Here is a 27,695-nt window from a genome sequence, read left to right on the forward strand (position 1 = left end):
GGCGTCGTAGTTCCCGAGAAAATGGCCTCCAAAGATCAAACCTAAGTCTGAAATCAGGTCCGTAAAAATGAAATTTTTTCCAAAAATGCAACTTTATTTAGATTTTAGTATTGATTTCACTGCAGGCAAAAGTTTTCAGTATGAATCCAAATTTTCATTCAGTTCGGCGTCGTATTTCCCGAGATAATGGCTTTCAAAGATCGAACCTAACTATTACATTAAGACCCGTAAAAATGAAATTATATCCAAAAATGCAAATTTATTTTGATTTTAATAAATTATCCACTGCAGGCAATAGTTTTCAGTACGAATCCGTAATTTATTTCAGTTCGGCGTCGTAGTTCCCGTGAAAATGGCCTCCAAAGATCGAACCCAAGTCTCAAATCAGGTCCCTAAAAATGAATCCAATGAATTCCAAAAATGGAATATAATATTGATTTTAGTATTGATTTCACTGCAGGCAAAAGTTTTCAGTATGAATCCGAATTTTCATTCATTTCGGCGTCGTATTTCCCGAAGTAATGGCTTTCAAAGATCGAACCTTACTCTTACATTAAGGCCCGTAAAAATGAAATTTTTTCCAAAAATGCAACTTTATTTTGATTTAAGTATTGATTTCACTGGAGGCAATAGTTTTCAGAACAAATCCTCAATTTTATTGAGTTCGGCGTCGTAGTTCCTGAGATATTGGCTTTCAAAGATCGAACCTAATCTTATATGAAGGCCCTTAAAAATGATTTTTTTTCTAAAAAAATATTTTATTTAGTTTTTTGTATTGATTTCACTTCGAAACATAGTTTTCAGTGTGAATCCGAAATTTCATTTAGTTCGGCGTCGTAGTTCCCGAGAAAACGGCCTCTAAAGTTCGAATCCAAGTCTCAAATTAGGCCCGTAAAAATGAAATTTTTTCCAAAAATGCAAATTTATTTAGATTTGAGTATTGATTTCACTGCAGGGAACAGTTTTTTAGTACGAATCCGTTATTTTATTCAGTTCGGCGTCGTAGTTCCTGAGAAAATGCCTTCCAAAGTTCCAACCCAAGTCTCAAATAAAGCCCGTAATAATGAAATTTTTTCCAAAAATGCAACTCTTTATAGATTTTAGTATAGATTTCACTGCATGCAAAAGTTTCAGTCTAAAACAGTTATTTTATTCAATTCGGCGTCATAGTTCCCGAGAAAATGGCCTCCAAAGTTCGAACCCAAGTCTCAAATTAGGCCCGTAAAAATGATTTTTTTTCCAAAAATGCAACTTTATTTAGATTTTAGTATTGATTTCACTGCAGGAAATAGTTTTCAGAACGAATCCTGAATTTTATTCAGTTCGGCGTCGTAGTTCCTGAGATAATGGCTTTCAAAGATCGAACCTCACTCTTATATGAAGGCCCTTAAAAATGATTTTTTTTCTAAAAAAATATTTTATTGAGTTTTTGGTATTGATTTTACTTCGAAACATAGTTTTCAGTGTGAATCCGAAATTTCATTCAGTTCGGCGTCGTAGTTCCCGAGAAAATGGCCTCCAAAGTTCGAACCAAAGTCTCAAATTAGGCCCGTAAAAATGAAATTTTCTTCCAAAAATGCAACTTGATTTACATTTATGTATTGATTTCACTGCAAGCAAAAGTTTTCAGTATGAATCCGAATTTTCATTCAGTTTGGCGTCGTATTTCCCGAGATAATGGCATTCAAAGATCGAACTTTACTCTTACATTTGGGCCCGTAAAAATGATTTTTTTTCTAAAAATGTCAATTTATTTAGTTTTTTGTATTGATTTACCTTTAACACATCAATTTTAGTACGAATCCGAAAAAAAAATTTAGTTCGGCGTCGTAGTTCCCTAGAAAATGGCCTCCAAAGATCGAACCCGAGTCTCAAATAAAGCAAGTAAAAATGAAAAATTTCCCAAAAATGCAACTTTTTATAGATTTTAGTATAGATTTCACTGCATGCAATAATTTTCAGTCTTCAACCGTTATTTTATTCAATTCGGCGTCATAGTTCCTGAGAAAATGGCCTCCAAAGTTCGAACCCAAGTCTCAAATAAGGCCCGTAAAAATTAAATTTTTTCAAAAAATGCAAATATATTTTTATTTTAGTATTGATTTTACTACAGGCACTAGTTTTCAGTACGAATCTGTAATTTTATTCAGTTTGGCGTCGTAGTTCCTGAGAAAATGCCCTCCAAAGATTGAATCCAAGTCTCAAATCAAGCCCGTAATAATGAATTTTTTTCCAAAAATGCCACTTTATTTAGATTTTAGTGTTGATTTCACTGCAAGCAAAAGTTTTCAATATCAATCCGAATTTTCATTCAGTTCAGCGTCGTATTTCCCGAGATAATGGCTTTCAAAAATCTAACGTAACTCTTACAGTAAGGCCCGTAAAAATGAAATTATTTCCAAAAATCAAAATTTATTTAGATTTTAGTATTGATTTCACTGCAAGCAATAGTTATCAGAACGAATCCTCAATTTTATTCAGTTCGGCGTCGTAGTTCCTGAGATAATGGCTTTCAAAGATCGAACCTAACTCTTACATTAAGGCCCGTAAAAATTAATTTTTTTTCCAAAAATGCAAATTTATTTAGATTTTAGTATTGATTTCACTGAAGGCAATAGTTTTCAGTACGAATCCGTAATTTCATTCAGTTCGGCGTCGTAGTTCCTGAGAAAATGCCCTCCAAATATCGAACCTAAGTCTCAAATCAGGTCCGTAAAAATGAATTTATTTCCATAAATGCAATTTTATATATATTTTAGTGTTGATTTCACTTAAGGCAAAAGTTTTCAGAATGAATCCGAATTTTCATTCAATTCATCGTCATAGTTCCTGAGAAAATGGCCTCCAAAGTTCGAACCCAAGTCTCAAAGTAGGCCCGTAAAAATTATTTTTTTTCCAAAAATACAACATTATTGAGATTTAAATATTGATTCTACTGCAGGCAATAGTTTTCATTACGAATCCGCAAATTAATTTAGATCGGCGTCGTAGTTCCCGAGAAAATGGCCTCCAAAGATCGAACCCAAGTCTCAAATAAAGCCCGTAATAATGAAATTTTTTCCAAAAATGCAACTCTATATAGATTTTAGTATAGATTTCACTGCATGCAATCGTTTTCAGTCTATAACCGTTATTTTATTCAATTCGGCGTCATAGTTCCCGAGACAACGGCCTCCAAATTTCGAACCCAAGTCTCAAATTAGGCCCGTAAAAATGAAATTTTTTCCAAAAATGAAAATTTATTCTGATTTTAGTATTGATTTCACTGCAGGCAATAGTTTTCATTTCGAATCCGCAATTTTATTCAGTTTCGCGTCGTAGTTCCTGAGAAAATGCCCTCCAAAGATCGAACCCAAGTCTGAAATCAGGTCCGTAAAAATAATTTTTTTTCCAAAAATGCAATTTTATATTGATTTAAGTGTTGATTTCACTGCAGGCAAAAGTTTTCAGTACGAATCCGTAATTTTTATTCAGTTCGGCGTCGTAGTTTCCGAGAAAATATTCTCCTAAGATCGAACCCAAGTCTCAAATAAAGCCCGTAAAAATGAAATTTTTTCCAAAAATGCAACTTTTTATAGATTATAGTATAGATTTCACTGCATGCAATAGTTTTCAGTCTAAAACCGTAATTTTAATCAATTCGGCGTTACAGTTCCCGAGAAAATGGCCTCCAAAGTTCAAACCCAAGTCTCAAATAAGGCCCGTAAAAATGAAATTTATTCCAAAAATGCAACGTTATTTAGATTTAAATATTGATTTTACTGCAGTCAATAGTTTTCAGTACGAATCCGTAATTTAATTCAGTTCGGCGTCGTAGTTCCCGTGAAAATGGCCTCCAAAGATCGAACCCAAGTCTCAAATCAGGTCCCTAAAAATGAATCCAATGAATTCCAAAAATGCAATATAATATTGATTTTAGTATTGATTTCACTGCATGCAATAGTTTTCAGTCTAAATCCGTAATTTTTTTTCAGTTCGGGGTCGTAGTTCCCGAGATAATGGCTTTCAAAGATCGAACCCAAGTCTCAAATCAGGTCCGTAAAAAAGATTTTTTTTCCAAAAATGCAATTTTATATAGATTTTAGTTTTGATTTCACTGCAGGCAAAAGTTTTCAGAATGAATCCGAATTTTCATTCATTTCGGCTCCGTAGTTCCCGAGAAAATGCCCTCCAAAGATCGAACCCAAGTCTCAAATAAAGCCCGTAAAAATTAAAAATTTTCCAAAAATGCAACTCTTTATAGATTTTAGTATAGATTTCACTGCATACATTAGTTTTCAGTCTAAAACCGTGATTTTTTTCAATTCGGCTTCATAGTTCCCGAGAAAATGGCCTTCAAAGTTCCAACCCAAGTCTCAAATTAGACCCGTAAAAATGAATTTTTTTCCAAAAATACAATTTTATATAGATTTTAGTGTTGATTTCACTGCAGGCATAAGTTAACAGTATGAATCCGAATTTTCATTCAGTTCGGCGTCGTATTTCCCGAGATAATGGCATTCAAAGATCGAACTTTACTCTTACATTTGGGCCCGTAAAAATGATTTTTTTTCTAAAAATTTCAATTTATTTAGTTTTTTGTATTGATTTACCTTTAACACATCAATTTTAGTATGAATCCGAAAAAAAAATTTAGTTCGGCGTCGTAGTTCCCTAGAAAATGGCCTCCAAAGACCGAACCCGAGTCTCAAATAAAGCAAGTAAAAATGAAAAATTTCCCAAAAATGCAACTTTTTATAGATTTTAGTATAGATTTCACTGCATGCAATAGTTTTCAGTCTTCAACCGTTATTTTATTCGATTGGGCGTCATAGTTCCCGAGAAAATGGCCTCCAAAGTTCGAACCCAAGTCTCAAATCAGGTCCGTAAAAATGAATTTATTTCTATAAATAAGGCCCGTAAAAATTAAATTTTTTCAAAAAATGCAAATTTATTTTGATTTTAGTATTGATTTTACTACAGGCACTAGTTTTCAGTACGAATCCGTAATTTTATTCATTTTGGCGTCGTAGTTCCTGAGAAAATGCCCTCCAAAGATTGAATCCAAGTCTCAAATCAAGCCCGTAATAATGAATTTTTTTCCAAAAATGCAACTTTATTTAGATTTTAGTGTTGATTTCACTGAAGGCAATAGTTTTCAGTACGAATCCGCAATTTCATTCAGTTCGGCGTCGTAGTTCCTGAGAAAATGCCCTCCAAATATCGAACCCAAGTCTCAAATCAGGTCCGTAAAAATGAATTTATTTCTATAAATGCAATTTTATATATATTTAAGTGTTGATTTCACTTAAGGCAAAAGTTTTCAGAATGAATCCGAATTTTCATTCAATTCATCGTCATAGTTCCCGAGAAAATGGCCTCCAAAGATCGAACCCAAGTCTCAAATAAAGCCCGTAATAATGAAATTTTTTCCAAAAATGCAACTTTTTATAGATTATAGTATAGATTTCACTGCATGCAATAGTTTTCAGTCTAAAACCGTAATTTTATTTAATTCGGCGTCATAGTTCCCGAGACAACGGCCTCCAAAGTTCGAACCCAAGTCTCAAATTAGGCCCGTAAAAATGAAATTTTTTCCAAAAATGAAAATTTATTCTGATTTTAGTATTGATTTCACTGCAGGCAATAGTTTTCATTTCGAATCCGCAAATTTATTCAGTTTCGCGTCGTAGTTCCTGAGAAAATGCCCTCCAAAGATCGAACCCAAGTCTGAAATCAGGTCCGTAAAAATAATTTTTTTTCCAAAAATGCAATTTTATATTGATTTAAGTGTTGATTTCACTGCAGGCAAAAGTTTTCAGTACGAATCCGTAATTTTTATTCAGTTCGGCGTCGTAGTTTCCGAGAAAATATTCTCCTAAGATCGAACCCAAGTCTCAAATAAAGCCCGTAAAAATGAATTTTTTCCAAAAATGCAACTTTTTATAGATTATAGTATAGATTTCACTGCATGCAATAGTTTTCAGTCTAAAACCGTAATTTTATTCAATTCGGCGTTACAGTTCCCGAGAAAATGGCCTCCAAAGTTCAAACCCAAGTCTCAAATAAGGCCCGTAAAAATGAAATTTTTTCGAAAAATGCAACGTTATTTAGATTTAAATATTGATTTTACTGCAGTCAATAGTTTTCAGTACGAATCCGTTATTTCATTTATTTCGGCGTCGTAGATCCCGAGAAAATTACCTCCAAAGATCGAACCCAAGTCTGAAATCAGTTCCGTAAAAATGAATTTTTTTCCAAAAATTCAATTTTATATTGATTTAAGTAATGATTTCACTGCAGGCAAAAGTTTTCAGTACGAATCCGAAATTTTATTCAGTTCGGCGTCATAGTTCCCGAGAAAACATTCTCCTAAGATCGAACGCAAGTCTCAAATCAAGCCCGTAAAAATGAATTTTTTTCCAAAAATAAAATTTAATAAAGATTTTAGTGTTGTTTTCACTGCAGGCAAAAGTTTTTTGTACGCATCCGTCATTTTATCCAGTTCGGCGTCGTAGTTCCCGAGAAAATGGCCTCCAAAGATCAAACCTAAGTCTGAAATCAGGTCCGTAAAAATGAAATTTTTTCCAAAAATGCAACTTTATTTAGATTTTAGTATTGATTTCACTGCAGGCAAAAGTTTTCAGTATGAATCCAAATTTTCATTCAGTTCGGCGTCGTATTTCCCGAGATAATGGCTTTCAAAGATCGAACCTAACTATTACATTAAGACCCGTAAAAATGAAATTATATCCAAAAATGCAAATTTATTTTGATTTTAATAAATAATCCACTGCAGGCAATAGTTTTCAGTACGAATCCGTAATTTATTTCAGTTCGGCGTCGTAGTTCCCGTGAAAATGGCCTCCAAAGATCGAACCCAAGTCTCAAATCAGGTCCCTAAAAATGAATCCAATGAATTCCAAAAATGGAATATAATATTGATTTTAGTATTGATTTCACTGCAGGCAAAAGTTTTCAGTATGAATCCGAATTTTCATTCATTTCGGCGTCGTATTTCCCGAAGTAATGGCTTTCAAAGATCGAACCTTACTCTTACATTAAGGCCCGTAAAAATGAAATTTTTTCCAAAAATGCAACTTTATTTTGATTTAAGTATTGATTTCACTGGAGGCAATAGTTTTCAGAACAAATCCTCAATTTTATTGAGTTCGGCGTCGTAGTTCCTGAGATATTGGCTTTCAAAGATCGAACCTAATCTTATATGAAGGCCCTTAAAAATGATTTTTTTTCTAAAAAAATATTTTATTTAGTTTTTTGTATTGATTTCACTTCGAAACATAGTTTTCAGTGTGAATCCGAAATTTCATTTAGTTCGGCGTCGTAGTTCCCGAGAAAACGGCCTCTAAAGTTCGAATCCAAGTCTCAAATTAGGCCCGTAAAAATGAAATTTTTTCCAAAAATGCAAATTTATTTAGATTTGAGTATTGATTTCACTGCAGGGAACAGTTTTTTAGTACGAATCCGTTATTTTATTCAGTTCGGCGTCGTAGTTCCTGAGAAAATGCCTTCCAAAGTTCCAACCCAAGTCTCAAATAAAGCCCGTAATAATGAAATTTTTTCCAAAAATGCAACTCTTTATAGATTTTAGTATAGATTTCACTGCATGCAAAAGTTTCAGTCTAAAACAGTTATTTTATTCAATTCGGCGTCATAGTTCCCGAGAAAATGGCCTCCAAAGTTCGAACCCAAGTCTCAAATTAGGCCCGTAAAAATGATTTTTTTTCCAAAAATGCAACTTTATTTAGATTTTAGTATTGATTTCACTGCAGGAAATAGTTTTCAGAACGAATCCTGAATTTTATTCAGTTCGGCGTCGTAGTTCCTGAGATAATGGCTTTCAAAGATCGAACCTCACTCTTATATGAAGGCCCTTAAAAATGATTTTTTTTCTAAAAAAATATTTTATTGAGTTTTTGGTATTGATTTTACTTCGAAACATAGTTTTCAGTGTGAATCCGAAATTTCATTCAGTTCGGCGTCGTAGTTCCCGAGAAAATGGCCTCCAAAGTTCGAACCAAAGTCTCAAATTAGGCCCGTAAAAATGAAATTTTCTTCCAAAAATGCAACTTGATTTACATTTATGTATTGATTTCACTGCAAGCAAAAGTTTTCAGTATGAATCCGAATTTTCATTCAGTTTGGCGTCGTATTTCCCGAGATAATGGCATTCAAAGATCGAACTTTACTCTTACATTTGGGCCCGTAAAAATGATTTTTTTTCTAAAAATGTCAATTTATTTAGTTTTTTGTATTGATTTACCTTTAACACATCAATTTTAGTACGAATCCGAAAAAAAAATTTAGTTCGGCGTCGTAGTTCCCTAGAAAATGGCCTCCAAAGATCGAACCCGAGTCTCAAATAAAGCAAGTAAAAATGAAAAATTTCCCAAAAATGCAACTTTTTATAGATTTTAGTATAGATTTCACTGCATGCAATAATTTTCAGTCTTCAACCGTTATTTTATTCGATTGGGCGTCATAGTTCCCGAGAAAATGGCCTCCAAAGTTCGAACCCAAGTCTCAAATAAGGCCCGTAAAAATTAAATTTTTTCAAAAAATGCAAATTTATTTTGATTTTAGTATTGATTTTACTACAGGCACTAGTTTTCAGTACGAATCCGTAATTTTATTCAGTTTGGCGTCGTAGTTCCTGAGAAAATGCCCTCCAAAGATTGAATCCAAGTCTCAAATCAAGCCCGTAATAATGAATTTTTTTCCAAAAATGCAACTTTATTTAGATTTTAGTGTTGATTTCACTGCAGGCAAAAGTTTTCAGTATGAATCCGAATTTTCATTCCGTTCGGCGTCGTATTTTCCGAGAAAATGGCCTCCAAAGTTCGAACCCAAGTCTCAAATTAGGCCCGTAAAAATGAAATTTTTTCGAAAAATGCAACTTTATTTAGATTTTAGTATTGATTTCACTGCAGGCAAAAGTTTTCATAACGAATCCGGATTTTATTCAGTTCGGCGTCGTAGTTCCCGAGAAAATATTCTCCAAAGGTCGAACCCAAGTCTAAAATCAGGCCCGTAAAAATGAAATTTTTTCCAAAAATGCAATTTTATATAGATTTTAGTGTTGATTTCACTGCAGGCAATAGTTTTCAGTACGAATCCGTCATTTTATTCAGTTTGGCGTCGTAGTTCCTGAGAAAATGCCCTCCAAAGATCGAACCCAAGCAACTTTATTTAGATTTTAGTATTGATTTCACTGCAGGCAAAAGTTTTCATTACGAATCCGGATTTTATTCAGTTCGGCGTCGTAGTTCCCGAGAAAATATTCTCCAAAACTCGAACCCAAGTTTCAAATAAAGCCCGTAAAAATGAAAAATGTTCCAAAAATGCAACTCTATATATATTTTAGTATAGATTTCACTGCATGCAATAGTTTTCAGTCTAAATCCGTAATTTCATTCAGTTCGGCGTCGTAGTTCCCGAGAAAATGGCCTACAAAGTTCGAACCCAAGTATCAAATCAGGTCGGTAAAAATGATTTTTTTTCCGAAAATGCATTTTTATATAGATTTTAGTTTTGATTTCACTGCAGGCAAAAGTTTTCATTACGAATCCGGATTTTATTCAGTTCGGCGTCGTAGTTCCCGAGAAAATATTCTCCAAAGGTCGAACCCAAGTTTCAAATAAAGCCCGTAAAAATGAAAAATGTTCCAAAAATGCAACTCTTTATATATTTTAGTATAGATTTCACTGCATGCAATAGTTTTCAGTCTAAATCCGTAATTTCATTCAGTTCGGCGTCGTAGTTCCCGAGAAAATGGCTTCCAAAGTTCGAACCCAAGCAACTTTATTTAGATTTTAGTATTGATTTCACTGCAGGCAATAGTTTTCAGTACGAATCCGTAATTTCTTTCCGTTCGGCGTCGTAGTTCCCGAGAAAATGCCCTCCAAAGATCGAACCCAAGTCTCAAATCAGGTCCGTAAAAATGATTTTTTTTCCAAAAATGCAATTTTATATAGATTTTAGTATTGATTTCACTGCAGGCAAAAGTTTTCATTACGAATCCGGATTTTATTCAGTTCGGCGTCGTAGTTCCCGAGAAAATATTCTCCAAAGGTCGAACCCAAGTTTCAAAAAAGGCCGTAAAAATGAAAAATGTTCCAAAAATGCAACTCTATATATATATTAGTATAGATTTCACTGCATGCAATAGTTTTCAGTCTAAATCCGTAATTTCATTCAGTTCGGCGTCGTAGTTCCCGAGAAAATGGCCTCCAGTTCGAACCAACAGAGTGAAAGTTCGAACCCAAGTCTCAAATTAGTCCCGTAAAAATGAAATTTTTCCAAAAATGCAACTTTATTTAGATTTTAGAATCGATTTCACTGCAGGTAATAGTTTCCAGTACGAATCCGTAATTTTATTCAGTTCGGCGTCGTAGTTCCCGAAAAAATGGCCTCCATAGTTCGAACCCAAGTCTCAAATTAGTCCCGTAAAAATGAAAATTTTTTCCAAAAATGCAATTTTATATAGATTTTAGTGTTGATTTCACTGCAGGCAAAAGTTTTCAGTACGAATCCGAAATTTTTTTTAGTTCGGCGTCGTAGTTCCCGAGAAAATATTCTCCAAAGGTCGAACCTAAGTTTCAAATAAAGCCCGTTAAAATGAAAAATTTTCCAAAAAAGCAACTCTAATTAGATTTTAGTATAGATTTCACTGCATGCAATAGTTTTCAGTCTAAATCCGTAATTTCATTCAGTTCGGCGTCGTAGTTCCCGAGAAAATGGCCTCCAAAGTTCGAACCCAAGTCTCAAATTAGGCCCGTAAAAATGAAATTTTTTCGAAAAATGTAACTTTATTTAGATTTTATTATGGATTTCACTGCATGCAATAGTTTTCAGTCTAAATCCGTAATTTTTTTTCAGTTCGGGGTCGTAGTTCCCGAGATAATGGCTTTCAAAGATCGAACCCAAGTCTCAAATCAGGTCCGTAAAAAAGATTTTTTTTCCAAAAATGCAATTTTATATAGATTTTAGTTTTGATTTCACTGCAGGCAAAAGTTTTCAGAATGAATCCGAATTTTCATTCATTTCGGCTTCGTAGTTCCCGAGAAAATGCCCTCCAAAGATCGAACCCAAGTCTCAAATAAAGCCCGTAAAAATTAAAAATTTTCCAAAAATGCAACTCTTTATAGATTTTAGTATAGATTTCACTGCATGCATTAATTTTCAGTCTAAAACCGTAATTTTTTTCAATTCGGCTTCATAGTTCCCGAGAAAATGGCCTTCAAAGTTCCAACCCAAGTCTCAAATTAGACCCGTAAAAATGAATTTTTTTCCAAAAATACAATTTTATATAGATTTTAGTGTTGATTTCACTGCAGGCAAAAGTTAACAGTATGAATCCGAATTTTCATTCAGTTCGGCGTCGTATTTCCCGAGATAATGGCTTTCAAAGATCGAACCTAACTCTTACATTTGGGCCCGTAAAAATGATTTTTTTTCTAAAAATGTTTTTTATTTAGTTTTTTGTATTGATTTAACTTCAACACATAATTTCTAGTATGAATCCAAAATTTAATTTAGTTCGGCGTCGTAGTTCCCGAGAAAATGGCCTCCAAAGTTCAAACCCAAGTCTCAAATTAGGCCCGTAAAAATGAAATTTTTTCCAAAAATGCAACTTTATTTAGTTTTTAGTATTGATTTCACTGCAGGCAATAGTTTTCAGTTCGAATCCGTAATTTTATTCAGTTCGGCGTCTTAGTTCCCGAGAAAATGGCCTCCAAAGTTCGAACCCAAGTCCAAATAAGGCCAAATAAAAAATGAAATTTTTTCCAAAAATGCAACTTTATTTAAATTTTAGTATTGATTTCACTGCAAGCAATAGTTTTCAGTACGAATCCGTAATTTCATTCAGTTCGGCGTCGTAGTTCCCGAGAAAATGCCCTCCAAAGATCGAACCCAAGTCTAAAATCAGGCCCGTAAAAATGAAATTTTTTCCAAAAATGCAATTTTATTTAGATTTTAGTATTGATTTCACTGCAAGCAATAGTTTTCAGTACGAATCCGTAATTTCATTCAGTTCGGCGTCGTAGTTCCCGAGAAAATGCCCTCCAAAGATCGAACCCATGTTTCAAATCAGGTCCGTAAAAATGATTTTTTTTCCAAAAATGCAATTTTATATAGATTTAAGTGTTGATTTCACTGCAGGCAATAGTTTTCAGTACGAATCCGTCATTTCATTCCGTTCGGCGTCGTAGTTCCTGAGAAAATGCCTTCAAAGATCGAACCCAAGTCTCAAATCAGGCCCGTAAAAATGAAAATTTTTCCATAAATGCAATTTTATATAGATTTTAGTGTTGATTTCATTGCAGGCAAAAGTTTTCAGTATGAATCCGAATTTTCATTCAGTTCGGCGTTGTATTTCCCGAGATAATGGCTTTCAAAGATCGAACCTCACTCTTACATTTTGGCCTGGAAAAATGATTTTTTTTCTAAAAATGTAACTTAATTTAGTTTTTTGTATCGATTTAACTTCAACACATAATTTCTAGTATGAATCCGAAATTTAATTCAGTTTGGCGTCGTAGTTCCCGCGAAAATGGCCTCCAAAGTTCGAACCCACGTCTCAAATGAATTTTTTTCCAAAAATGCAATTTTATATGGATTTTAGTGTTGATTTCACTGCAGGCAATAGTTTTCAGTACGAATCGAAAAAAAATTATTCAGTTCGTCGTCGTAGTTACCGAGAAAATGGCCTCCAAAGTTCGAACCCAAGTCTCAAATTAGGCCCGTAAAAATGAAATTTTTTCCAAAAATGCAACTTTATTTAGATTTTAGTGTTGATGCAGACAAAAGTTGACTGCAGGCAATAGATGACTGCAGGCAATCGTTTTCAGTACGAATCCGTAATTTCATTCTGTTCGGAATCGAAGTTCCCGAGAAAATGCCCTCCAAAGATCGAACCCAAGTCTCAAATTAGGCCCGAAAAAATGAATTTTTTTCCAAAAATGCAACTTTATTTAGATTTTAGTATTGATTTCACTGCAGGCAATAGTTTTCAGAACGAATCCTCAATTTTATTCAGTTCGGCGTCGTAGTTCCTGAGATAATGGCTTTCAAAGATCGAACCTAACTCTTACATTAAGGCCCGTCAAAATGAAATTATTTCCAAAAATGCAAATTTATTTAAATTTTAGTATTGATTTCACTGCAGGCAATAGTTTTCAGTACGAATCCGTCATTTCATTCCGTTCGGCGTCGTAGTTCCTGAGAAAATGCCTTCAAAGATCGAACCCAAGTCTCAAATCAGGCCCGTAAAAATGAAATTTTTTCCATAAATGCAATTTTATATAGATTTAAGTATTGATTTCACTGCAGGCAATAGTTTTCAGTACGAATCGAAAAAAATTTATTCAGTTCGTCGTCGTAGTTACCGAGAAAATGGCCTCCAAAGTTCGAACCCAAGTCTCAAATTAGGCCCGTAAAAATGAAATTTTTTCCAAAAATGCAACTTTATTTAGATTTTAGTGTTGATGCAGGCAAAAGTTGACTGCAGGCAATAGATGACTGCAGGCAATCGTTTTCAGTACGAATCCGTAATTTCATTCTGTTCGGAATCGAAGTTCCCGAGAAAATGCCCTCCAAAGATCGAACCCAAGTCTCAAATTAGGCCCGAAAAAATGAAATTTTTTCGAAAAATGCAACTTTATTTAGATTTTAGTATTGATTTCACTGCAGGCAAAAGTTTTCATAACGAATCCGGATTTTATTCAGTTCGGCGTCGTAGTTCCCGAGAAAATATTCTCCAAAGGTCGATTCCAAGTCTAAAATCAGGCCCGTAAAAATGAAATTTTTTCCAAAAATGCAATTTTATATAGATTTTAGTGTTGATTTCACTGCAGGCAATAGTTTTCAGTACGAATCCGTCATTTTATTCAGTTTGGCGTCGTAGTTCCTGAGAAAATGCCCTCCAAAGATCGAACCCAAGCAACTTTATTTAGATTTTAGTATTGATTTCACTGCAGGCAAAAGTTTTCATTACGAATCCGGATTTTATTCAGTTCGGCGTCGTAGTTCCCGAGAAAATATTCTCAAAACTCGAACCCAAGTTTCAAATAAAGCCCGTAAAAATGAAAAATGTTCCAAAAATGCAACTCTATATATATTTTAGTATAGATTTCACTGCATGCAATAGTTTTCAGTCTAAATCCGTAATTTCATTCAGTTCGGCGTCGTAGTTCCCGAGAAAATGGCCTACAAAGTTCGAACCCAAGTCTCAAATCAGGTCGGTAAAAATGATTTTTTTTCCGAAAATGCATTTTTATATAGATTTTAGTTTTGATTTCACTGCAGGCAAAAGTTTTCATTACGAATCCGGATTTTATTCAGTTCGGCGTCGTAGTTCCCGAGAAAATATTCTCCAAAGGTCGAACCCAAGTTTCAAATAAAGCCCGTAAAAATGAAAAATGTTCCAAAAATGCAACTCTATATATATTTTAGTATAGATTTCACTGCATGCAATAGTTTTCAGTCTAAATCCGTAATTTCATTCAGTTCGGCGTCGTAGTTCACGAGAAAATGGCTTCCAAAGTTCGAACCCAAGCAACTTTATTTAGATTTTAGTATTGATTTCACTGCAGGCAATAGTTTTCAGTACGAATCCGTAATTTCTTTCCGTTCGGCGTCGTAGTTCCCGAGAAAATGCCCTCCAAAGATCGAACCCAAGTCTCAAATCAGGTCCGTAAAAATGATTTTTTTTCCAAAAATGCAATTTTATATAGATTTTAGTATTGATTTCACTGCAGGCAAAAGTTTTCATTACGAATCCGGATTTTATTCAGTTCGGCGTCGTAGTTCCCGAGAAAATATTCTCCAAAGGTCGAACCCAAGTTTCAAAAAAGGCCGTAAAAATGAAAAATGTTCCAAAAATGCAACTCTATATATATATTAGTATAGATTTCACTGCATGCAATAGTTTTCAGTCTAAATCCGTAATTTCATTCAGTTCGGCGTCGTAGTTCCCGAGAAAATGGCCTCCAGTTCGAACCAACAGAGTGAAAGTTCGAACCCAAGTCTCAAATTAGTCCCGTAAAAATGAAATTTTTCCAAAAATGCAACTTTATTTAGATTTTAGAATCGATTTCACTGCAGGTAATAGTTTCCAGTACGAATCCGTAATTTTATTCAGTTCGGCGTCGTAGTTCCCGAAAAAATGGCCTCCATAGTTCGAACCCAAGTCTCAAATTAGTCCCGTAAAAATGAAAATTTTTTCCAAAAATGCAATTTTATATAGATTTTAGTGTTGATTTCACTGCAGGCAAAAGTTTTCAGTACGAATCCGAAATTTTTTTTAGTTCGGCGTCGTAGTTCCCGAGAAAATATTCTCCAAAGGTCGAACCTAAGTTTCAAATAAAGCCCGTTAAAATGAAAAATTTTCCAAAAAAGCAACTCTAATTAGATTTTAGTATAGATTTCACTGCATGCAATAGTTTTCAGTCTAAATCCGTAATTTCATTCAGTTCGGCGTCGTAGTTCCCGAGAAAATGGCCTCCAAAGTTCGAACCCAAGTCTCAAATTAGGCCCGTAAAAATGAAATTTTTTCGAAAAATGTAACTTTATTTAGATTTTATTATGGATTTCACTGCATGCAATAGTTTTCAGTCTAAATCCGTAATTTTTTTTCAGTTCGGGGTCGTAGTTCCCGAGATAATGGCTTTCAAAGATCGAACCCAAGTCTCAAATCAGGTCCGTAAAAAAGATTTTTTTTCCAAAAATGCAATTTTATATAGATTTTAGTTTTGATTTCACTGCAGGCAAAAGTTTTCAGAATGAATCCGAATTTTCATTCATTTCGGCTTCGTAGTTCCCGAGAAAATGCCCTCCAAAGATCGAACCCAAGTCTCAAATAAAGCCCGTAAAAATTAAAAATTTTCCAAAAATGCAACTCTTTATAGATTTTAGTATAGATTTCACTGCATGCATTAATTTTCAGTCTAAAACCGTAATTTTTTTCAATTCGGCTTCATAGTTCCCGAGAAAATGGCCTTCAAAGTTCCAACCCAAGTCTCAAATTAGACCCGTAAAAATGAATTTTTTTCCAAAAATACAATTTTATATAGATTTTAGTGTTGATTTCACTGCAGGCAAAAGTTAACAGTATGAATCCGAATTTTCATTCAGTTCGGCGTCGTATTTCCCGAGATAATGGCTTTCAAAGATCGAACCTAACTCTTACATTTGGGCCCGTAAAAATGATTTTTTTTCTAAAAATGTTTTTTATTTAGTTTTTTGTATTGATTTAACTTCAACACATAATTTCTAGTATGAATCCAAAATTTAATTTAGTTCGGCGTCGTAGTTCCCGAGAAAATGGCCTCCAAAGTTCAAACCCAAGTCTCAAATTAGGCCCGTAAAAATGAAATTTTTTCCAAAAATGCAACTTTATTTAGTTTTTAGTATTGATTTCACTGCAGGCAATAGTTTTCAGTTCGAATCCGTAATTTTATTCAGTTCGGCGTCTTAGTTCCCGAGAAAATGGCCTCCAAAGTTCGAACCCAAGTCCAAATAAGGCCAAATAAAAAATGAAATTTTTTCCAAAAATGCAACTTTATTTAAATTTTAGTATTGATTTCACTGCAAGCAATAGTTTTCAGTACGAATCCGTAATTTCATTCAGTTCGGCGTCGTAGTTCCCGAGAAAATGCCCTCCAAAGATCGAACCCAAGTCTAAAATCAGGCCCGTAAAAATGAAATTTTTTCCAAAAATGCAATTTTATTTAGATTTTAGTATTGATTTCACTGCAAGCAATAGTTTTCAGTACGAATCCGTAATTTCATTCAGTTCGGCGTCGTAGTTCCTGAGAAAATGCCCTCCAAAGATCGAACCCATGTTTCAAATCAGGTCCGTAAAAATGATTTTTTTTCCAAAAATGCAATTTTATATAGATTTAAGTGTTGATTTCACTGCAGGCAATAGTTTTCAGTACGAATCCGTCATTTCATTCCGTTCGGCGTCGTAGTTCCTGAGAAAATGCCTTCAAAGATCGAACCCAAGTCTCAAATCAGGCCCGTAAAAATGAAATTTTTTCCATAAATGCAATTTTATATAGATTTTAGTGTTGATTTCATTGCAGGCAAAAGTTTTCAGTATGAATCCGAATTTTCATTCAGTTAGGCGTTGTATTTCCCGAGATAATGGCTTTCAAAGATCGAACCTCACTCTTACATTTTGGCCTGTAAAAATGATTTTTTTTCTAAAAATGTAACTTAATTTAGTTTTTTGTATCGATTTAACTTCAACACATAATTTCTAGTATGAATCCGAAATTTAATTCAGTTTGGCGTCGTAGTTCCCGCGAAAATGGCCTCCAAAGTTCGAACCCACGTCTCAAATGAATTTTTTTCCAAAAATGCAATTTTATATGGATTTTAGTGTTGATTTCACTGCAGGCAATAGTTTTCAGTACGAATCGAAAAAAAATTATTCAGTTCGTCGTCGTAGTTACCGAGAAAATGGCCTCCAAAGTTCGAACCCAAGTCTCAAATTAGGCCCGTAAAAATGAAATTTTTTCCAAAAATGCAACTTTATTTAGATTTTAGTGTTGATGCAGACAAAAGTTGACTGCAGGCAATAGATGACTGCAGGCAATCGTTTTCAGTACGAATCCGTAATTTCATTCTGTTCGGAATCGAAGTTCCCGAGAAAATGCCCTCCAAAGATCGAACCCAAGTCTCAAATTAGGCCCGAAAAAATGAAATTTTTTCCAAAAATGCAACTTTATTTAGATTTTAGTATTGATTTCACTGCAGGCAATAGTTTTCAGAACGAATCCTCAATTTTATTCAGTTCGGTTTCGTAGTTCCTTAGATAATGGTTTTCAAAGATCGAACCTAACTCTTACATTAAGGCCCGAAAAAATGAAATTTTTTCCAAAAATGCAACTTTATTTAGATTTTAGTATTGATTTCACTGCAGGCAATAGTTTTCAGAACGAATCCTCAATTTAATTCAGTTCGGTGTCGTAGTTCCTGAGATAATGGCTTTCAAAGATCGAACCCAACTCTTACATTTGGGCCCGTAAAAATGATTTTTTTTCTTAAAATGCAACATAATTTAGTTTTTTGTATCGATTTAACTTCAACACATAATTTCTAGTATGAATCCGAAATTTAATTCAGTTTGGCGTCGTAGTTCCCGCGAAAATGGCCTCCAAAGTTCGAACCCACACGTCTCAAATCAGGTCCGTAAAAATGATTTTTTTTCCAAAAATGCAATTTTATATAGATTTTAGTGTTGATTTCACTGCAGGCAATAGTTTTCAGTACGAATCGAAAAAAATTTATTCAGTTCGTCGTCGTAGTTACCGAGAAAATGCCCTCCAAAGATCGAACCCAAGTCTCAAATTAGGCCCGAAAAAATGAATTTTTTTCCAAAAATGCAACTTTATTTAGATTTTAGTATTGATTTCACTGCAGGCAATAGTTTTCAGAACGAATCCTCAATTTTATTCAGTTCGGCGTCGTAGTTCCTGAGATAATGGCTTTCAAAGATCGAACCTAACTCTTACATTAAGGCCCGTCAAAATGAAATTATTTCCAAAAATGCAAATTTATTTAAATTTTAGTATTGATTTCACTGCAGGCAATAGTTTTCAGTACGAATCCGTCATTTCATTCCGTTCGGCGTCGTAGTTCCTGAGAAAATGCCTTCAAAGATCGAACCCAAGTCTCAAATCAGGCCCGTAAAAATGAAATTTTTTCCATAAATGCAATTTTATATAGATTTAAGTATTGATTTCACTGCAGGCAATAGTTTTCAGTACGAATCGAAAAAAATTTATTCAGTTCGTCGTCGTAGTTACCGAGAAAATGGCCTCCAAAGTTCGAACCCAAGTCTCAAATTAGGCCCGTAAAAATGAATTTTTTTCCAAAAATGCAACTTTATTTAGATTTAAGTATTGATGCAGGCAAAAGTTGACTGCAGGCAATAGATGACTGCAGGCAATCGTTTTCAGTACGAATCCGTAATTTCATTCTGTTCGGAATCGAAGTTCCCGAGAAAATGCCCTCCAAAGTTCGAACCCAAGTCTCAAATTAGGCCCGAAAAAATGAAATTTTTTCCAAAAATGCAACTTTATTTAGATTTTAGTATTGATTTCACTGCAGGCAATAGTTTTCAGAACGAATCCTCAATTTTATTCAGTTCGGCGTCGTAGTTCCTGAGATAATGGCCTCCAAAGTTCGAACCCAAGTCTCAAATAAGGCCCGTAAAAATGAAATTTTTTCCAAAAATGCAACTTTTTTTAAATTTAAGTATTGATTTCACTGCAGGCAATAGTTTCCAGTACGAATCGAAAAAAAATTATTCAGTTCGGCGTCGTAGTTCCCGAGAAAATCGCCTCCAAAGTTCGAACCCAAGTCTCAAATTAGGCCCGTAAAAATGAAATTTTTTCCAAAAATGCAATTTTATTTAGATTTTAGTATTGATTTCACTGCAAGCAATAGTTTTCAGTACGAATCCGTAATTTCATTCAGTTCGGCGTCGTAGTTCCCGAGAAAATGCCTTCAAAGATCGAACCCAAGTCTCAAATCAGGCCCGTAAAAATGAAATTTTTTCCATAAATGCAATTTTATATAGATTTTAGTGTTGATTTCATTGCAGGCAAAAGTTTTCAGTATGAATCCCAATTTTCATTCAGTTCGGCGTTGTATTTCCCGAGATAATGGCTTTCAAAGATCGAACCTCACTCTTACATTTTGGCCTGTAAAAATGATTTTTTTTCTAAAAATGTAACTTAATTTAGTTTTTTGTATCGATTTAACTTCAACACATAATTTCTAGTATGAATCCGAAATTTAATTCAGTTTGGCGTCGTAGTTCCCGCGAAAATGGCCTCCAAAGTTCGAACCCACGTCTCAAATGAATTTTTTTCCAAAAATGCAATTTTATATGGATTTTAGTGTTGATTTCACTGCAGGCAATAGTTTTCAGTACGAATCGAAAAAAAATTATTCAGTTCGTCGTCGTAGTTACCGAGAAAATGGCCTCCAAAGTTCGAACCCAAGTCTCAAATTAGGCCCGTAAAAATGAAATTTTTTCCAAAAATGCAACTTTATTTAGATTTTAGTGTTGATGCAGGCAAAAGTTGACTGCAGGCAATAGATGACTGCAGGCAATCGTTTTCAGTACGAATCCGTAATTTCATTCTGTTCGGAATCGAAGTTCCCGAGAAAATGCCCTCCAAAGATCGAACCCAAGTCTCAAATTAGGCCCGAAAAAATGAAATTTTTTCCAAAAATGCAACTTTATTTAGATTTTAGTATTGATTTCACTGCAGGCAATAGTTTTCAGAACGAATCCTCAATTTTATTCAGTTCGGTGTCGTAGTTCCTTAGATAATGGCTTTCAAAGATCGAACCTAACTCTTACATTAAGGCCCGAAAAAATGAAATTTTTTCCAAAAATGCAACTTTATTTAGATTTTAGTATTGATTTCACTGCAGGCAATAGTTTTCAGAACGAATCCTCAATTTAATTCAGTTCGGTGTCGTAGTTCCTGAGATAATGGCTTTCAAAGATCGAACCCAACTCTTACATTTGGGCCCGTAAAAATGATTTTTTTTCTAAAAATGTAACTTTATTTAGTTTTTTGTATTGATTTAACTTCAACACATAATTTCTAGTATGAATCCGAAATTTAATTCAGTTTGGCGTCGTAGTTCCCGCGAAAATGGCCTCCAAAGTTCGAACCCACACGTCTCAAATCAGGTCCGTAAAAATGAATTTTTTTCCAAAAATGCAATTTTATATAGATTTTAGTGTTGATTTCACTGCAGGCAATAGTTTTCAGTACGAATCGAAAAAAATTTATTCAGTTCGTCGTCGTAGTTACCGAGAAAATGCCCTCCAAAGATCGAACCCAAGTCTCAAATTAGGCCCGAAAAAATGAATTTTTTTCCAAAAATGCAACTTTATTTAGATTTTAGTATTGATTTCACTGCAGGCAATAGTTTTCAGAACGAATCCTCAATTTTATTCAGTTCGGCGTCGTAGTTCCTGAGATAATGGCTTTCAAAGATCGAACCTAACTCTTACATTAAGGCCCGTCAAAATGAAATTATTTCCAAAAATGCAAATTTATTTAAATTTTAGTATTGATTTCACTGCAGGCAATAGTTTTCAGTACGAATCGAAAAAAAATTATTCAGTTCGGCGTCGTAGTTCCCGAGAAAATCGCCTCCAAAGTTCGAACCCAAGTCTCAAATTAGGCCCGTAAAAATGAAATTTTTTCCAAAAATGCAACTTTATTTAGATTTTAGTATTGATGCAGGCAAAAGTTGACTGCAGGCAATAGATGACTGCAGGCAATCGTTTTCAGTACGAATCCGTAATTTCATTCTGTTCGGAATCGAAGTTCCCGAGAAAATGCCCTCCAAAGATCGAACCCAAGTCTCAAATTAGGCCCGAAAAAATGAATTTTTTTCCAAAAATGCAACTTTATTTAGTTTTTAGTATTGATTTCACTGCAGGCAATAGTTTTCAGAACGAATCCTCAATTTTATTCAGTTCGGCGTCGTAGTTCCTGAGAAAATGCCCTCCAAAGATCGAACCCAAGTCTCAAATCAGGTCCGTAAAAATGATTTTTTTCCAAAAATGCAATTTTATATAGATTTTAGTGTTGATTTTGTTACGTATCGTATCTTGTGATTGTCCTGTTTTATTTAACTTCAGTCAAGCCTAAACTCTTTCACTTTTTCATTTTATAATCTCGATGTGTAGAGCCTTTTACATTATCTTTTTCTGTCTGTGCCACCTTTCATGTTAAATCTTTTTGTCTATGGCACGTCATAGTGTAATATTGTCATTTATTTCGCATCTATAATATCTTGTGTCTGTATTCACGTCAAATATTGGTGTTTTGTTTTATATAGTTTTTTGTGATCGAGATCTTTTGTTCTATTCTACTTAGCATTCAATTTTACATTGAGTATCATCCAACTCTCGCTTCTCTCTCTCGGTTTAATTTCTACCCTCTTCTGTGTTACATATTAAACATATCAACAAAAACACAAGTGTTTTTAATGAGAAGCGAACCTCCATCTATCTCAACGGCAAGCCAATCCTTGTCGTGATACGAAAGAAGCCTACACAAGCCGATCAGCCTTACAAACTGACTGGAGGCTTCTGGACTCCACACGAGGACGCTGCTTATGGTCCTTCGAGCCGGATTACACCAGCAATCATCACCCAAGCCACCACAGGAGAAATCAGCAATCATCACAGCAAGCACCAAATTAAGTCAATCCTTTCAACTTTCCCTCCTTACTGTGTTAATACTTTGCTGTTTCTCAATCATAACAGGCACGGATCTCTAGTCATCTGACAATGGCGGACAACCTGAAGGCTTTCATAGCCAGAAGAGGTCAGATCAAAGGGCTGATAACGAAGTTTCAGTCATTGTTAGATGAAGACCGAACGGATCAGTCAATCATCTAAGTCCGATTGGCAAAAATCGAACCTTTGCATGACTTATGCATGGAAATTCAACTTAAAATCAGTATGTGTGATGAAAGTTTGAATTTCGATTCGGATGATGACACCGATCGCTTTGAAACAATGTGTTTCAAGGCCATCTCCGAAGCAAAATCGCGTCTGACGAGCGATTCCAAACTTAATTCACATCAATCACAATTAAATATAAATTTCGAAATTCAAATACCAATTTTGAAACTACCTACTTTCTCCGGAACAATCTCTGAGTGGACTTGTTTCGAAGAATCTTTTCAATCATTAATTGAAACAAACCAGGAATTATCTGCAATTCAGAAATTTCACTATCTTAAATCGTGCTTAACCGGAAGCGCTTCCAAATTATTAACATCTCTGGAAATCTCATCAAATAATTATCAAATTGCATGGAATTTATTAACAGATCGATACGCAAATAAACGCTTAATAATTCAAAACCACATCCAAGCTATATACAATATTGCAAACATTAAATTTGAATCTTCCAAAGAAATTCAAGCCTTTTTAGAACAAATTTTAATTAATTTACGGGCTTTGAAAAATTTAAACCTACCTACAGAACATTGGGATGCCTTACTAATTCATCATTTGTCAAAAAAAACTTGATCCAATAACATCTCGCGAGTGGGAACGAATTCCCATTCCTGAACCAAATACTTACGTTCATTCTATGGAAACATTCATAAAGTTTTTAACCGATAAATCTATTATGCTTCAATCTATTCCAAAGTCATCTGCAACAGCTCATAAATCTGATAACATTAATAGCAAAAAACCAAATTTCACTTTTGTAACATCTCCAAATTATTGTTGCAATGTCTGTTCTGAAAATCATACTATCTATCAATGCCCTAAACTTCAGAAAATGACTCTTCAAGACAGAATAAATGCATCTAAGACTTTTAAATTATGTTACAACTGTCTAGGAAAGGGTCATTCTTATGAACAATGTCAAAGCAAATTCCGTTGCCAAACATGTAACAAAAAACATCACACTCTGTTTCACAAAGAAGTTCAAACTGAATCTAAACAAGGTCCAATCATCTCCGCTACATCCATGGCGAACGAATCTCATGCCTTACTATCTACTGTTATTCTCAATGTGAAGAATGCGCAAGGACATTTCATCCAGGCCAGAGCTTTACTCGATTCTGGCAGTCAAAGCAACTTCATTACCACAAAATTAGCTACGCATCTAGGTGTTCAGCTAATAAAGTCAGATAGCCCAATTACTGGAATAACCGGCGCATCATTCAACAGTAATTTCAAAACTAATATAACCATTGCTTCACAATATAAAAAGCGTTTTGTAAAACAATTATCTTGCATCTGTTTAAATGAAATTACTCCAAACATTCCAGTACACAAAATCACCAGCAACGCAACAGTTATGCTCCCATCTCACATGAAGCTAGCAGACCCAACCTTTTTTTTTTTTTTTTTTTTACAGTGAATACCTCACAAGAGTCCCAACTGCTCCCGTCTGGAGCCAGTGAGACTATGGCATCCCCAGTTGGGGGATGTTGTGAGGCTGAAGGTAAGTGGGGAAGGGAAAGAGGAAGGTGGGGAAGTACCTGGCTATTCAGATCTAGTCACTAAACACGGCTAAAGCCATTTGGAGCAACGTTTCAATTCTGAATGGTGGTCTTACACCAGGGCGATACTGGTAGTATCTTCCACTCTGGTCCAACCTATCATGAACCTGCATCAATCGACATCCTTCTTGGCTGCGACATGTTCTGGAGTTGCCTAGAACAAAGGCGAACAAACATCTCAGGAATGCAACTTCAACAAACCGCTTTCGGCTGGGTAATTACACACACCGACACACCAGCTGACGAAGGTATTTCTTTATTTTCCATTAAAGAAAACAATGCCCTTCATGATCTCATGACTAAATTCTGGCATATGGAAGAAAACCTTTCTCATCCACCTCAGTCCTTGGAAGAAAAGGCTGTCGAATCACACTTCATTGACACACATTACAGAAATGAAGATGGTAGATTCATCGTGGAGCTTCTGCTCAAGGGAAACCCACAAGACTTGGGTTCTTCGCTAAACACAGCTACAAAACGATGGCTCTCCGTTGAACGGAAACTCTCACCTCCACTACAATTGCAATACTCCGAATTCATCAATGAATATATTCACCTAAACCATATGTCTGAAATATCTATTAAGGACAACACTTCATCCTCTAACCATCATTTCTACTTACCTCACCATTCTATTCTACGTGAATCCAGCGAAACCACCAAACTGAGGGTCGTGTTTGATGGATCTGCGAAAACCTCCTCAGGGCTCTCTCTAAATGACATCCTCATGGTTGGACCGACCGTTTAAGATGATCTCCTTTCAATAATCCTACGTTTCAGAACTTACAGATATGTAATATCTGCGGACATAGAAAAAATGTACCGACAGATCTTAATAACTCCCAAACATCGTGATTTACAAAGAATTGTTTGGTCAAACCCATCTTCAAACAAATTGTCTCATTTCAGACTCAACACAGTTACGTACGGTACGGCATCTGCTCCGTATTTAGCGACAAGATGTCTACGGCAACTAGCACTGGATTCACAAGAATCGTCGCCAGACGCAAGTCAGCGCATCCTACATGACTTTTACGTCGACGATCTCCTTACAGGAAGTAATGATTTTGAGACAACGCTAAAACTCAAGTATAATATAAATTCTACATTAAGTTCTGCCTGTATGAATCTACGAAAATGGAAATCCAATGACGAATATCTCATCGCAGACGAAAAATCCCTCTATCAGTCTGTCGATTCGACATTACTGGGAAAATCTGAAACCTCCAAAACACTCGGTCTGAGTTGGAATTCTACTCTGGATACACTTAGATATCAACCTGCTACGTCATCTGTAAATTCATCTATAACTAAAAGAAATCTTTTGTCACAAATAGCGAAACTATTCGACCCTCTCGGTCTAATTGCTCCAATAAATATCACTGCAAAATTATTCATCCAGGATTTATGGCAATTAAAAATTGACTGGGATTCAGACGTTCCAAGTCATATTCAAACTTCATGGCTCAACTTTCAACATCAGTTGAAAGACATTAATCTAATATCTATACCTAGACATGTACCTACAATTAAGGAATATTCTAAATTACACGGATTCTGCGATTCATCAGAACGCGCATATGGAGCATGTATTTACATACGGACATTCGAAAACGGCATCTGGATCTGCCTCTGAAAAAAATCTCCTTGCCTAGATTAGAACTATCAGGAGCTCTTTTATTATCTCAAATCATGAAGAAGGTAACAGACTCATTAACATTTCAAGGATCCACCTCTTACTGGTGCGATTCTACGATAACTCTCGCGTGGATCGCCGCATCGCCTGCACGATGGAAAACCTTTGTTGCCAATCGTGTATCGGAGATTCAAGACACAACCTCTCATGGACAATGGAGACATGTTTCAATCAAACTAAACCCTGCTGATCTCATATCTAGAGGAGTTTCTCCAATGGATCTTGCATCTTGCAACCTCTGGTGGAATGGTCCTCTATGGCTATCTCAAAATGAAACACATTGGCCAACTACCGTCATCCCAGATTCACTAGAACTTCCGGAACAGAAAACCACTACTCAAGCATTCATAACACAAATACATAACACTGACATCTTTGATCGTTATTCTACTTTACATAAATTGCAAAGAGTAGTAGCTTATTGTATTCGTTTCAAAACTAATGCTCTCCGCAAGTTTGAATCTCAAACAACCGCACTAACTGTACTTGAACTAACTACTGCAATGACAACGCTTGTTAAAATAGTTCAAAGGCAATGCTTTGCATTAGATATAAAGGCATTACAGTCAAAATCAAAATGTCTTTTGTCAAATAGTAAACTTCTCTCATTGAACCCATTTTTAGACTCGGAGAACGTACTGCGCGTTGGCGGACGTCTATCAAATGCAAACCTCACCTATAATCAAAAACATCCTGTAGTTTTACCTTCCAATCACCAGTTTACTAACCTAATTATAAATCATTTTCATCGTCAATTATTACATGCTGGACCGCAAGCGTTACTCGCATCCATTCGTTTACAATTTTGGCCACTCTGTGGAAGACGCACCATACGCAGTGTTCTTCGTAAATGTATAGTTTGTTTCAGGTCAAAACCTACAACACTTCAACCATTAATGGGGAACCAACCTCATTCTAGACTGCAACCAACACTCCCGTTTCTTACATGTGGTGTTGATTACGCAGGACCTTATTACATTAAATCTGGAAATATTCGTAGTAAAACAACTCTCAAGGTTTATTTGTGTATCTTTGTGTGCTTTTCTACCAAGGCAGTTCATCTTGAGCTTGCTACTGATTTATCTACTACGGGTTTCCTCAAATGTTTCAATCGCTTTATCGCACGACGTGGAAAATGTGCTCATATCTACTCAGACAATGCTGGGAATTTTGCAGGAGCTTCAAATGATCTCAAGTCCTTAACCTCTTTTTTGCAGAACTCTTCGACTCAGAAAGAATTTTCGGATTTTTTTGGTTCTCATTCTATTCAATGGCACTTTATTCCAGCTAGATCTCCTCATTTTGGCGGATTATGGGAGAGCGCAGTGAAGTCAGCCAAGCATCATTTGACTAGAGTTCTCCGTAACTTGTCATTGACCTTTGAGGAGCTGTATACTGTCTTAACGCAGGTCGAGGCATGCCTCAATTCTCGTCCGCTCACCCCCCTTTCCACCGATCCATCTGACCTCACTCCTCTCACCCCGGGTCACTTCCTTATTGGCGAATCTTTGGTTGCTGCACCTCAACTGGACCTGACCGCTACGAATTCTGGAAGGCTCTCCAGATTTGAACGAACCACTCAGCTCGTTCAACATTTTTGGCAAAGGTGGTCTAAGGAGTATCTCATTCTCTTGCAGGAACGAGCTAAATGGAGGACCAAAACCCAAGACGTGCTGCAACCAGGCTCCTTGGTACTGCTCTTTGAGGATAACTTACCTCCTACCAAGTGGGCTCTTGGTCGCATTCTGACACTACACCCTGGCACTGATGGCATCACACGAGCAGCTACTGTCGCTACCTCTAAATCGACAGTAACAAGGGCTGTCAACCGGCTCTGTCTACTACCCGTTGACCAGACAACATCATCATCGTCATCAGCATCATCATCATCTCTGTCACCTTAGTGACTTTCCTACAATAA

The 27,695-nt window shown here is 35.4% G+C and overlaps 1 protein-coding gene across 1 annotated transcript; it reads left to right on the plus strand.

The window, feature by feature from the left end:
• The first annotated feature begins 22,339 nt into the window (after positions 1-22,339).
• On the plus strand, positions 22,340-27,678 carry LOC149410051 (uncharacterized). Its single transcript, XM_089648928.1, has 2 exons — positions 22,340-22,376; positions 27,062-27,678. The coding sequence occupies exons 1-2, from the start codon at positions 22,340-22,342 to the stop codon at positions 27,676-27,678; spliced, it is 654 nt and encodes a 217-aa protein (XP_089505054.1).
• The last annotated feature ends 17 nt before the right edge of the window (positions 27,679-27,695 follow it).

The sequence above is a fragment of the Hesperophylax consimilis genome, chromosome 28 (genome assembly GCF_061612785.1).
Source record: "Hesperophylax consimilis isolate HC1 chromosome 28, BYU_Hcon_1.0, whole genome shotgun sequence".
In the NCBI taxonomy this organism is placed as follows: Eukaryota; Metazoa; Arthropoda; class Insecta; order Trichoptera; family Limnephilidae; genus Hesperophylax; species Hesperophylax consimilis.

Bases quoted from the DNA above. Each gene is read 5' to 3' on its own strand.
- LOC149410051 (XM_089648928.1), top strand. From the start codon at position 22,340: ATGGCGGACAACCTGAAGGCTTTCATAGCCAGAAGAG. The intron at 22,377-27,061 runs GTCAGATCAAAG...ACTTTATTCCAG, and splicing joins GGCTTTCATAGCCAGAAGAG to CTAGATCTCCTCATTTTGGC.